Raw genomic sequence first — 12,858 nt, 5'->3', positions numbered from 1 at the left:
TCTGCATTTCTGACAGTTCATATGGGTAAAGTGTGCAGTGCCTGTATCTCCTTTTGGTTTCCATGGGAAATGATCCAGGCCATCCTTTCTTACATCGGTGGGCACCTCGGTGGCATCACATCACAAACAGCGGGGTACCTTGTCTCCATCTCCCAGTAAGCTTGAATCACAATCATGTAGTCACGTTTGTAAAATCACTTTTGTACAGTCATATTTACACATCTATGTTGTAGATATTGAGTTGTTTATTTAGTCAGACACTCATACAATCACATTTATATAGTCACATTCAAAGAGTCACGTTTATATATGCTTACAGCCATGTACAGTGGGATATTATCATTTTACTGTATTATCTGAGCAGTTTTCAGAGGTCCCAGTTCATGGAAGTGGGGGGCCTTAATGACCCAGTGCTCTGGACCCTGGAGTTTCATGATGCGTCCTTGACTGGAGAGGTTACAACACTGCTTTATGGGATGAACGAGGTTTTAAAAAAGGGACATTTGATGAAATAAAGCATTAAATCACAGTTGGTTTGCCCGCTAGTGGCTGAAAGTGAGAGCTGCACATCATTAAGGACGGAGCCGCGGACGGACGGACGGAGGGACGGAGGGGGAATCGGCGCTCCGAACGTTCTCCTGACGGGGAAGAGAGGCCAGTCCGACCCGGAGACGTGTGGAGCGGTGGCCATTAGTCTGGATAATTAAATCTAAAAGGATTAACAGCGTGTGGGGAGACACGGATTGAAACAGAGGACCACAAAAGACAACAATACACAAGAAGACCGAGTCCAGACTGAGTGGAGCCAGCAACTTGTGAGACGTCCCAGAGCCGCAGCACCCCCACCGTAAGACCCGCAACTTCACGCTCCAGAGCGGCAAAAACACACTTCCAAAGACACATACTGTTTTTACTCTATCACGTGTTTTACTATTTCACACCACCACAATTATAAAATCAGAGATACAGTTTTAGAGATATTAAAGTTGATTCAGGTGGACCATAATCACACGTTCGCACAAGGAAAACGAGAATTTGTGGTATAAAATAATAAACAATGCTTCTATTTATTATATAAGGTGTATCACTTTTGAAGTTATTAACAAAAACGTCCTTTACCGTACGAGCGAAAAGGGGACTAGTTAACGGGGCGTGCGGAGGGATATGCACTCCGCCTTCCCAGTAGTCTACTAGACTCCGGGATCTGGAGGACATGGCACGGAGAGACGGAGGGAAGCGCCGCTGCTCAAAACGCTAAATCCCGTCGAGAAAGTTAAAAACTTCAGCCGGGGAGTTCACGGACAGAGGCAGAATCATGACCCGTGAGCGCCGCTGAAAGGTTGGTGTCCGCCGGGTAGTTTTGGGGTTGAAGTGCGGGGACCTACATCAGCGGGCTGTCCGGAGGCTCGACGCCGCGCCGCCGTCTGAGAGGTTAGGGTTAGCTGTTAGCTTAGCATCAGTTCCAAAAAGTTAGTGGAATGGAGGAAGAAAAGGAAGGCTGAAGAAAACCGACAAGAACACTAAACCTAATTTTCAGCACTGGTGTGTGTTGTTTAGAAGCCTAGTCTCCCGAGCGTCTGATTGGCGTGAGTTAATTGCTTTTTATAGTGTCTGTTTAAAACTTTAAACAAGTTGTAAGAGATCGCTAAGCTAGTTAGCAAACTCGGTTACTCACATTAGCCCGCTGCATACCAGCTAGCTAATGCCTCCGAAGTGATGTATTATGTTATGACTGCGTGTATTTTGGTGGCACGGTGAAGTTAGAGCTGCTCTAAAAGCTATTTTTACTGCTGTTTGGGGATTTGTGTAACATCAGATGCGTCTGTCTGAATCCCTTTTCTCTCTTTCTCTGGGTGGGGGGTGCTGACTGCTCTGCGAGCCAGTCCTTCCATATTGTCTGTTCCCTGTACTTCAGACTTGTCAAGCTTTTCCGACTGACTCCAAACAAACCTCTGACTACAGGACATGCACCAGTAACTGTATTTAAAACCCTTGTTGGAAGAAGGGATTTCTCAAATCTCCTCTGAGGAGCCAAACTGATAGAGCAGTGATTTTCTTGCCTCCATTTGGTTTTGTTTCAGTTTTTTTAAATTAATTTATGATTTTATATATATCATAAAATGTCATGGCTAGCATAACCACCATCGTCACTGCCATCAGTATAAACACCATAGTGCAGCATACATTCACAAAGTACGGGATTATATTAGTAGTGGTCCACACACTGGTATCATTGATATTAAAACCGTAGAATGATGAGGTTGACGATATTAAAATGCTTTAGATTTTTGATTAAATCATCTAATCAGTAAAAAATGTAACACTAACAGCAATATTTGAATCAACACTGTGTGCCAAGTGAATTTTTAGTCGCATTTCTGATTTGGTGCACTGACATGTGCTGAAGATGCAAATCACAATGAATATTTAATGTCATGTAGTTTACACAAGAAATGTAAACAGTAGAATAAACAAATATAAAGACTGAAATAGGATTAAGGATGAAAACCGTTACGACTGACAACTATAAGCATCTAATTTTCCTCTTGTGCAGTTCTTGATTATAATGTAATACAATCATGAAACCAAAACCTATTTTACAAGAAACAGTGCTGTTTTTGCGTATTTTTCTTACTCGAGCTACGCAGCCGTGTCACCATTATTATAGAAACAACTCTCAGCAAATTTGATTTCATTTGTTTTAATTTTCAACTGATTGTATTTTTTTTTTTTTGGTCTTACCGTGCTTCATTGATTTCACTGAAGTGTGATAGATTTATTTTGAAGCTGCTACTACAAGACTTTGATCTGACTTCTTTACAGTTCTGTCTTACCTTCACATAAATGCCTACATAAAAGTAAGACATTGATATAGCATTAATTTACTCATGCTGGAGCTGATCCCTGTGGTGTGTATATTCAGTCCACCATCCAATCACCAGGAGGAAACTGTGGTAGCCAGGGGATGTCAGTGCAGTAAAAGGAAGAATGTGCAAACTGCATGTAGAATAGTCTCAGAGACTGTGAAAGGAACCAGTGGTGGGAGGGAACTAAATTCAAATACAGCAACAGTGTAACTAAAAAAACAAAAGCAAGGTCAGACATTATTACATTCAAGAGCTGAATGTGGAAATCTAGATTCTTTTGCTTTGAATAGTGATCTGTCAGTATGAGAAAGGTTACATAACTTTGTAGCCATCCTCAGTGTTGTGTGACCAGTCTGATTGTCTTTAGCACTCACGGAGAGAAGAAAGTCCACATTTTACATATTTTTCACTGGACCAAAACAAGTCACGCTGCTTGCATGTGTTCAGCACGGGCGTTTCAAGGTCTTTCTAACAAACAGTGCATCTGATAACAATTTGTGTTTGTTAGATCAATACCAATGTAAAATGTGACTAATTACTGGCTTCATTCCTGTGTGAAAAACCTGAATTGCCTTTTCAACATTTTGTATGAATTTATAATGCTAAAAGTAGTCTTTTTTTTTTTCTGAATGTTGAAATTGAGGAAGGCTAATCACTCCTCTCTTCTGAACAGTGGTCTTGAATGTGTGTCAAAGGGTTTTCTTGTTGGGACAGCATATGTAGGTCATTATCCAACAAAATATATATCAACTGTGTGCTCAGGAATTCCAGGTGGTATCTGTGAAAGCACAGGTCACCTGCAGCCATGCCCACAGTTATCATTGACTGATAAATAATTTTCAGTTAGCACATTTAGCAATCCGGCTTTGTAACACGTGCTTAGTTTGATCTGAATCCTTTGGCGAGATCCCAGCGTACCATCAGTTTATAAAAACGGTCATCTCTGTCGTTGAGATTGGCATTTGTTGTTCAGACAAGTCAGATCTACAAAATATCTGTCAAATAGTATGTGTTTCTACATGTTGCATGGAGGTTGGATGCATCCCAACATTATAAATCTGTTCGTTGTCATTGTTAATTCAACAATGAGCTGATGAATCAGTCCTGAGCCAGTCTAAAAGAGGCCTGGCACATCCAGATCTTATCAGGATATGTTGAAACGACCACTGCAACGTAGCCCAGTGGATGCCAGATGAGCTCATAACTTTTACAGGATGATCCTTTTTTTGTGTGTCTGTGTGTGTGTGTGTGTGTGTGTGTGTATGCCTACATGTCCTACTTGTGGAGGTTTCCCTCCGCTTTCATGTGCGTGCAGAACAATGAGCAGTGGGAGTGGGTGCAGTGCTGCTGGACAGCTGTGTGTTGGAAGGGAGGGATCGGGCTGAGATGGGATGAGGGAGGAAGCAGCTCTTTGTGGTTACATCCTTTTTGACCAGGCCAGTTTCACAAGCCCCCGAACAGCTGTGGCATGTGTTCGACCCACTGCTCGCCTGGTCTGCATGATGTGGATGAGCCGGACTGCGACAATTGTTAAATGTGAACTCGCCGGTTTCTCCGGGCCTACATGAAGGCTAATGCATGATGAAGCAGTTGGGTGTCGTGTGTAACCTGCTGGGATTTTCCCCTTCGTAAGTTTGAATCATTTATCGGTGGTGCCATAGTTAGGTAACATTTGTATCAAAGAAATTGGCATTTTGAGAAACATGCTCGCTGAAAGATGCCGACGTCATGCAGTCTGCAAAGGGAGACACTTTCACCCACTTTATTCCGAAGATGAGTTCCAACAGAAGGTTTGAGGTCTTTTTACTAAAGGAAGCATGTAGTTAAGTGCTCGAAGGAGATGGATTTTAGACATTTCATGGATTTATATGCAAGGAAGCATTGTAAAATATTGCATTTTGTTGTGCTATGTTTATAAGGAAGCAAATAGTAATATTTAGCTACTTGCCTAGACTTAGTACCGTCATTAAATGCCATAAAGTCTGATTCATACACCAACATGTAAAGACTATGTAAACCGCGAGTCGCCTCCATACAGCCTCTGCCTCCTCCACCTCCTGCCTTACAGCAGTGCGCATAGGGCAGTGTGTCGCGTCTATCTAGCCACTGCCCTATGTGCACTGTAGACCAAGGGACCGATTGATAAACGTGAAGCCAGCACTGTCCCCTGGCCCTGGACTGGGCTCACACAGAGAGGAGAGGACTGTTGTTGATTTCGTTTCATTCTGTAGTTCAGATGAGTTCTGTCTCATCAGCTGGTATTGAGATGAGCATCTTTCTCAGCTGACGTCACTGTCAGAATGTTAGCTTGTTAGTCAGTCAGCTGTTAGCTTTTTGTGACTATGCGTTGCTGCTGTTGGTCATTGAGCTCTGAATCCCTCTGGGTTGATGATAAGCAGAATAATTTTAACAGCATTTTATTTTATTTATTTATTTATTTATTTATTTATTTATTTATTTTTTGAGGGGGCTGGGTTGAGCCACATTTTAAAGGATAACGTAAAGATTATCATTATCAAAAATTTACCAAGAACAGTTGATTCTTTTTTCTTTTTTTTTTTAACACATATCACACACACCCTGCTCTCACAACAGTGCTGGCGCATGATATCACATATTACTCATCGGGTTGTATCGGAGATCCTTTAAGGAACGAGTACTCCATGCATTATCGGACCCGATTGGTGCATCCTTATATTTGTACAGTAAACAACCTGTCCAAATGAGATTAATGCTCTGTTTGAGCATCATCTCCTTCTCCACCAACTCTCCTGAAAATGTGAGGGAAATTTGCTCTGCCTGATAATCTATTAAAAAAACGGCAATGATGACAATCAAGAAACTTGACCTCACATTAGAAAAACCTCTACAGTGCATGTTGGATTAGCCATAGGTAGTCGAGTCATTTGCCTGCTCCCTGGAAAAGGCTCGTGATGAGGGTGTGACAAATCAGAAAAGGACACGTGGAAAAGAGGAAACCAACAAGGGGCTCTGTGCGCTGTTTTTCAATAAGCTTGTTTTCTTTCTAAAGTATTTAAGTTGTGATTAAAATTAGGTAAGAAGGTCAAGTCATAATTTTGTTCCTGGTCCGATTGTAGATTGAGACTGTGTGTGATCGTGCTAGCAATGGTTTGTTTACACTCATTGGTTCTCATTCTCTTTTCTTACAGAGTGCCGTCATACTGAAACCTATTGCCCTGGTTGGAGAAATAACCATTGGACGACCTGGGAGTTCTTGAGCAATGATCCCTTCCTTATAAGACGTGTGTCAAAGTTGCCACCGCCTGTCAGTTGCACACAGGTTCTGATCAGAGCTCCTGCAGCCTGCACAGCACCGTCCCTCCCTCCCTCCCTCCCTCGCTTGCTCGCCCCTCCATCAGTGGTGGTGACCCAGCTCCGGACAGCTTGCTGGAGGGCCCTTCCTGAGCAGCAGCAGCTGCGTCCTGCTTGCTGACTCCCGTCCCTCCCCTGCTTCCTGTCCTTGGTCAGACAAGGCTAAAGTCTCCTCTCCCCTCACCCCACCCCTCATTTCTGTCAGCTCCTCATACTCACACACCCAAGCAGCTCTTTTTGTTGACCGCACGCTCACCGACTGTTTGAGGCTCTTTGGAGATCGTCAGCAGGAGTGACACTCGTAAACACCTTCACAGATCTGGACTGAACGTCCACCACAGATTTTTGTTTTATTTTTTTTTTAAGCACATAGCACAGCTCAGAGGATGACCTCCATGTCCAGTCTCTTCTCCTTCACAAGTCCGGCAGTCAAACGGCTGCTCGGTTGGAAGCAGGGGGACGAGGAGGAGAAATGGGCAGAGAAGGCAGTGGACGCGTTGGTGAAAAAGCTCAAGAAGAAGAAAGGTGCCATGGAGGACCTGGAGAAGGCTCTGAGCTGCCCCGGTCAGCCCAGCAAGTGTGTTACCATTCCAAGATCCCTGGACGGCCGGCTGCAGGTTTCCCACAGGAAGGGCCTTCCTCATGTCATCTACTGCAGAGTGTGGCGCTGGCCGGACCTGCAGTCTCACCACGAGCTCAAGCCCCTGGAGGTGTGTGAATACCCATTTGGCTCCAAACAGAAGGAGGTCTGCATCAACCCTTATCACTACAAGCGAGTGGAGAGTCCTGGTAGGTGCTTCTCACTAAACAATCTAAGCTAATTTGATTGCATCTTGTAAAATAATTTTTTACCTTTGCTTTAAAATACATCTGAGACTGCCTTCTTTCTGTCCAGATGTTGGTAAGACTGTGATACGCTGATCCACAATAACATCCTTATCTCTCGTCACCTTCAACTGGAAAACATTGTGCAGCTGTACACATCTCTGAGCTCTCCTTGTAAACTGTAGAGCCCGTAAGCAAATCCACAAAGGTCAGGAGGCTGTCATCAAACGGGCCTGGTCTTCCCGCCCCCTCCATTTCACAGAAAATCAATATCACTAGCTGTAGGAGTCTTATTAGATTATGTGCCTCAGGCACTCCAGATGGGGTGTGGCATCAGAGAGTGCCTCACTAAATGCATAAACCACTCAGGCTAAACTCCCGGCACTTTCCCTCTGCCGATCCCTCCGCGGCGCTCACACACGCTCGCGGATGACCCTGAGAGGACGGCCCCTCTGACGCTGGGCCGGTTTGGGATTTCCAGCCCCGTATTGACCACCTCAAGGATGTGGATCACATGTCAGTCAGGAGAGACTGCACGCTGTATCGTTCGGAGCGAAGCCGGCAGGCTCGTATCGGAGCCTTGACGCCGGGACTTTGTATGTTAGCAGATGAACATCAAGGCTGTGGAAGAACACACAATCCTTTTGGCATAGGTGACGAGAAAATAAATATAGAAGACCTTGGCCGTGGTTGTTTGTCTACCAAGGTCTGAAGTGACTTGTGAGGAATGTCTCCTTGTTGTTTAGCAGTGGTATGTGTTGAATGTTGGAAACTGATGCAGTTATAGAGTGCTGTCATATCAAAACTCCAGTCTTGCTCTGATTGAAACTATATTTGTTTTATTTATGTTCACTTTTTCCTTTTAATTATCAGATTTTCATTTTGTTTTCAGCTTACACTGACACTCGTTGAAATGATTTTGTGAAAAATTGTGTCCATCGTTTACTTGATCAACTGTTTTTTACAAAGAGGATGTCATTCAAGGACCTCTTCTAACATTTCCTGTGTTTCCTTGTTAAGGGAACAGATTCATTACTGAAAAAGTACAGCACAACCATAGAAAGATATAGAGATAGCTGATAGACGCAGGCATCTCATATGGAATATTTGTGTGTGTTTTCTCCCCCCCTCCTTCCAGTGCTCCCTCCTGTCCTGGTACCACGCCACAGCGAGTTCAACCCACAGCACAGCTTGCTGGTACAATTTCGCAACCTCACCCACAACGAGCCCCACATGCCCCTGAACGCCACCTTTCCAGAGTCCTTCCAGCAGCCGCACAGCGGCGGCGGCAGCACCACCAGCGGCGGCGGTGGAGGCGGAGGGGGTGGCGGCTCCTTCCCCATTTCTCCCAACTCTCCTTATCCGCCGTCTCCAGCCAGCAGTGGTACTTATCCAAACTCTCCTGCCAGCTCGGGACCCTCCAGTCCATTCCAGCTCCCAGGTACTCCCAATATGTGTGTATTTGTATGTGAGATCTCCGATCCCTGGCCCTGGGAATGATGCCAAATAACTGCGTTTCTCTAAATTTGCTAATTGCTGCCTAAGCAGATGTCTTGTACGTTGTTTTTCCCTGCGTGCCTCGGAGATCCAGGCGGCTCATGTTGCATCTCTGTAGGGAATGGGTTAGCATGTGGCTCAGCAACTGAGGGATGTGTGTCATCTGACACCGTTTCCGGGGTTCGGATCCTGTGATGATTGTTTGGGTCTACGGAGACTCGAGTGGCGTGTGTGTATGTGTGAAAGACCATTTGCCAGCGGCGGCAGCAGCAGCAGCAACTGGTCTCATCCTCGCTAACTGCTCTCTTAATGTCTCAGCTGACACCCCGCCCCCGGCCTACATGCCCCCCGACGAGCAGCTGGGACAGGAGAGCCAGTCCATGGACACGAGCAGCAGCCTGGTACCACAGAACATGGCCAGAGGAGGTGAGCCTGCTGTGATTCGTGGTTCCTACAGGCCAGTGAGAACACCAAACACTTCTTCAAATAATGTAGGTTAGACCAGGGGTATCAAACTAATCAGCTTTAACGTTAGCTTTAACGTTAACTTTAACTCGCTTTCATGGCAGAATCACTGGTATTTCAGCTCAGGCCTCACTGTGGGGTCGTCTACTATTGAGAAATTTGTTTAAAAAAAAAAAAAAAAAAAAAATGTATGTGCTTGGGGGTTTGATGGGCCGGGTTGGAGCCTCCAGCGGGCCAGTTTTGGCCCTTTTGTTTGACACCCCTGGTTTGGACAGAGTCATAAGGAACCGCCAGTGTCCTGCTCAGATCCTCCTGATTGTGATGAAGAGCTCAATATTTGGCTTCCAGCAGAGCTTCATGCTCAGACATGCAGGACTGCAAACCTCCGGGACACAAAACCACAGTCTCAATGAGCATGTTTACACAGAAAGTAATCTCATAATTGCAATAATCTCATCTGACACGTTGACATGCACTTCAGAAATCCTGCTTATCTCACTACGCTTGCTCATTTTATTTCCCTTAAGAGTGCAGTTTTTGATGTAAGATTCTAACTTCACATACTAAAGACATGCACACAATAAGTTTGATTAATGGGTAAACATACGTGCATGTATTGTGTAAAGACAAAGGTGTGCTAATCCTATTCCCCTAAATAAAAGCACATCATTGTTTGAGTAATCTGATAACTCCAGAAGTTGGATAATGATCAGATTCTTTATGTAAGCTCTGCAGAGGTGTTTCTTTGGCCCTCCCTGTTGAGATGTTGCTTTGCTCCAGCACAGCTGACACCACATTACAATTTTCACATTAATGTCCAATCCAGGAGGAAATGACAGAGAGCTGCTGCCATCCGTCCTGAATATATGAAATTAATCAGCTGCTGCAGTTTGAAGACGTTATAAAATGTGCTGCACTCGTCGGCTCTTAGCGGTTTCTGTTCTTGTTACGCCTTCTTTCTTAAATGTAATTGAACAGCTAAGATAAGTTTTTTTTAATCACTTGTGTGGATGACTGAACATTTTAATAGCTTTAACAGCACAATTTGCACAGTGCTTTAGATGTGCTTGATAGCTAAATGTGATCATTAAGTGTAAACTGGCAGCTGGATTCAGCTCTCTCTGAAGACTGAAATATCTGGTGTTTTAAAAGTGAGAAGTGTGATTAAACACAGTGAAGGATTAGATTCCTGGAATTAAACTTGAAGATGAACAGAAACATTTCAATTACTGAAAGCAAAAAATCATTGCAATAAAAGCAAATCTACTTTATTCAGACCTATTTGATGCAGGTTAAACTTTTTCAACTGGAAGCTGTTTGAGGCGCCTTCATGGTTCTGGGTGTGATTTGTCCTCAGATGTGCAGCCAGTGGAGTACGAGGAGCCGAGCCACTGGTGCTCCATTGTCTACTACGAACTCAACAATCGGGTGGGGGAGGCTTACCACGCCTCGTCCACCAGCGTGCTCGTGGACGGCTTCACCGACCCCTCCAACAACAAGAACCGCTTCTGCCTCGGGCTGCTGTCCAACGTCAACCGCAACTCCACCATCGAGAACACCCGCCGACACATCGGCAAAGGTGGGGCTCCTCAGCGGGACGCAGCCGGAGCGGAAACCAGGTGCAGGAGGTGTGATTCAGACCCTCTGACGTGTTGTTTCTGCCCCCCCCCAGGAGTGCACCTGTACTACGTGGGAGGGGAGGTGTACGCAGAGTGTCTCAGCGACACCAGCATCTTTGTCCAGAGTCGTAACTGCAACTACCACCACGGCTTCCACCCCACCACCGTCTGCAAGATCCCCAGCGGCTGCAGCCTGAAGATCTTCAACAACCAGGAGTTCGCTCAGCTGCTGGCGCAGTCAGTCAACCACGGCTTCGAGGCGGTCTACGAGCTCACCAAGATGTGCACCATTAGGATGAGTTTTGTCAAGGTGAGGGAGTGGAGCGCGCCGGCCGGCGGTGGGGGGAGTGAGCTGAGCTGTTGTTGACCTGGTGTTTTCCTCTTCTCAGGGCTGGGGAGCGGAGTATCACCGTCAGGACGTCACCAGCACCCCCTGCTGGATTGAGGTGCACCTGCACGGACCCCTGCAGTGGCTGGACAAAGTGCTAACACAGATGGGCTCGCCTCTCAACCCAATCTCCTCCGTGTCCTAATAATGGAGGCCTGTTTTTACTTTTTTTAATTTTTTTTTTTTTTTTTTTTTTTTTTACTTCTGTCTCTCTCCCCTTGACGATTTATAATTTAAAGCGGTCTTAATGGCTGAACTGTTTACACTTAATTTGGGAAGGGATTTTAGAGTCTGGCTGGAAGTTCAACAGCAGCCAGAATCCAGCGTTTCCAGTAAAAACCAGGAGGAGGAGGAGGAGGAGAGGGACACACTACTGCTTGACAATTCTACCACATGTGCAAGAATGGAGGGCTCTGGCGTCGAGCTCGGACCTGCCCACTGTTCTTTTTTGCATTGACTTTTATTGTGTTCATCAAATGACTTTATTTCCCGACATGTGTCGTTTTTAATGAAGCGGAAGTGTTTTTTTTTTTTTTTTTTTTTTTTTTTTTTTTTGGCCTTGTGTCCGACAGACTGTTGGAATTCTTCCGGAAAACCTTTCTTACATTGTCGTCTCAATGTCAGATATTTACAAATAAGATATAGAAACAATTATGTTTACCATTAGACTCGAGATATAACAAATGCTTTCTTTTTATAGTCTCTACTGCTAGAAATGAACACTGAGCTACTGCCTTTGAAAGACGTTGTGTATGCCAACATGATAGATTTTTTTTTCTTTTTGATATGGGAGATCAATCACTGAACAAGTTTAACATGCCATAAGCTAACAACATTGTGAATGTTACATCTATTGCAATAGACGTAGTCACCTATGATATAATCAGACCGCAGACACCTTCACTATCGGTTCTTGTTTTACTCTCCAGTTCAAGTAAGAGTGACTGTATGTCCCATACTCACTGTATTAACAATAATGTGCACTCATGGGTTTTGTGGAGGCATATGGAACTTTTGGCGTGGGTACCAAGGCATTATGTTGTTAGATAATTGACTTCAATAGCTCAATGAAATAAACAGGTTATTTGGTAACTCATTTATTTGAATTTTGTGCTTCAGTATTGAATAGTTCAGCAGTGCGTGGATACAGCAACACCACACATGCATTGTGGATTGTCAAAGTGTCCTTGAGCAAGACTCGATTCTGAACTGCTCTCACTGAAAAGACGTCACACCGTGCACGTGGCAGCCATATACATTTATTTAGCCAGTAGTAGCCTTGAGGTTACAGACTGTATCACAAGTGTGCAGGTTTGATTCCACATCACCCACTGATGAGTAAATACAAAGTGATTTAACAAAGACTGACACGATAGTTTCACCACTGAAGTTTTAGTTGCTGTTTTAAAAATGTTGAAGTTAAAGACACAGATTCAAAAATATTTATGCTTGTGTTGGTAAGTTTGATCATTTGTGTTCAGGTAGGTTTGTATAAATAAATGTTTTGGGGCTATCGGGCTGCAGGAGGGATTTCCCCGCTAAATATAAACGTTCATAAAGCTTGAGAAAGCTCAGATTGCTGTGCAGGATTATTTACAGTCGGTGGGCTGAAGTGAGAGGGCTCAACTGGACACACAACTTCCTATTGGTCCACGTCCGTGTTTACCGTAAGTCTGCTGAACGAGGGGCCGACTGAAACACACTGCCGCGGAAAACACGGGGCATACACACACCGCCCGGGAGGAAACGGGTTCAGTCCCCATCTGAAGTTATTTGAAGAACATACAGTTCGAGATTAGAACTGATAACGCCTGAGTGTGTGTGCAGCTAACGGCACGCGGCGATGCATGAAATTCGTCTTGCG

General features: G+C 44.7%; 1 protein-coding gene across 2 annotated transcripts; it reads left to right on the top strand.

The window, feature by feature from the left end:
• The first annotated feature begins 605 nt into the window (after positions 1-605).
• Positions 606-11,541, top strand: LOC115402197 (mothers against decapentaplegic homolog 5). 2 transcript variants are annotated; one of them, XM_030110705.1, is made up of 7 exons: positions 606-847; positions 6,038-6,989; positions 8,164-8,466; positions 8,841-8,948; positions 10,345-10,566; positions 10,660-10,916; positions 10,996-11,541. In XM_030110705.1, the coding sequence occupies exons 2-7, from the start codon at positions 6,587-6,589 to the stop codon at positions 11,137-11,139; spliced, it is 1,437 nt and encodes a 478-aa protein (XP_029966565.1). In that variant the 5' UTR covers positions 606-847; positions 6,038-6,586; the 3' UTR covers positions 11,140-11,541. The 2 variants fall into 2 exon arrangements, with proteins under 2 accessions (XP_029966565.1, XP_029966557.1); XM_030110697.1 differs by lacking the exon at positions 606-847 and adding an exon at positions 1,204-1,339.
• Positions 11,542-12,858: the final 1,317 nt, after the last annotated feature.

This window comes from Salarias fasciatus, chromosome 2 (genome assembly GCF_902148845.1).
Source record: "Salarias fasciatus chromosome 2, fSalaFa1.1, whole genome shotgun sequence".
Classification (NCBI taxonomy): Eukaryota; Metazoa; Chordata; class Actinopteri; order Blenniiformes; family Blenniidae; genus Salarias; species Salarias fasciatus.
Note: the sequence above shows the minus strand (reverse complement) of the source record. Positions and strands in the feature narration are given on the sequence as shown.

What these genes read in the sequence shown, in the direction of transcription:
- LOC115402197 (XM_030110705.1), top strand. Translation starts at nt 6,587, where the DNA reads ATGACCTCCATGTCCAGTCTCTTCTCCTTCACAAGTCCGGCAGTCAAA. An exon ending in CAGTCCATTCCAGCTCCCAG is followed by an intron (nt 8,467 to 8,840) that starts GTACTCCCAATA and finishes TTAATGTCTCAG; the next exon opens with CTGACACCCCGCCCCCGGCC. An exon ending in CCGCCGACACATCGGCAAAG is followed by an intron (nt 10,567 to 10,659) that starts GTGGGGCTCCTC and finishes GCCCCCCCCCAG; the next exon opens with GAGTGCACCTGTACTACGTG.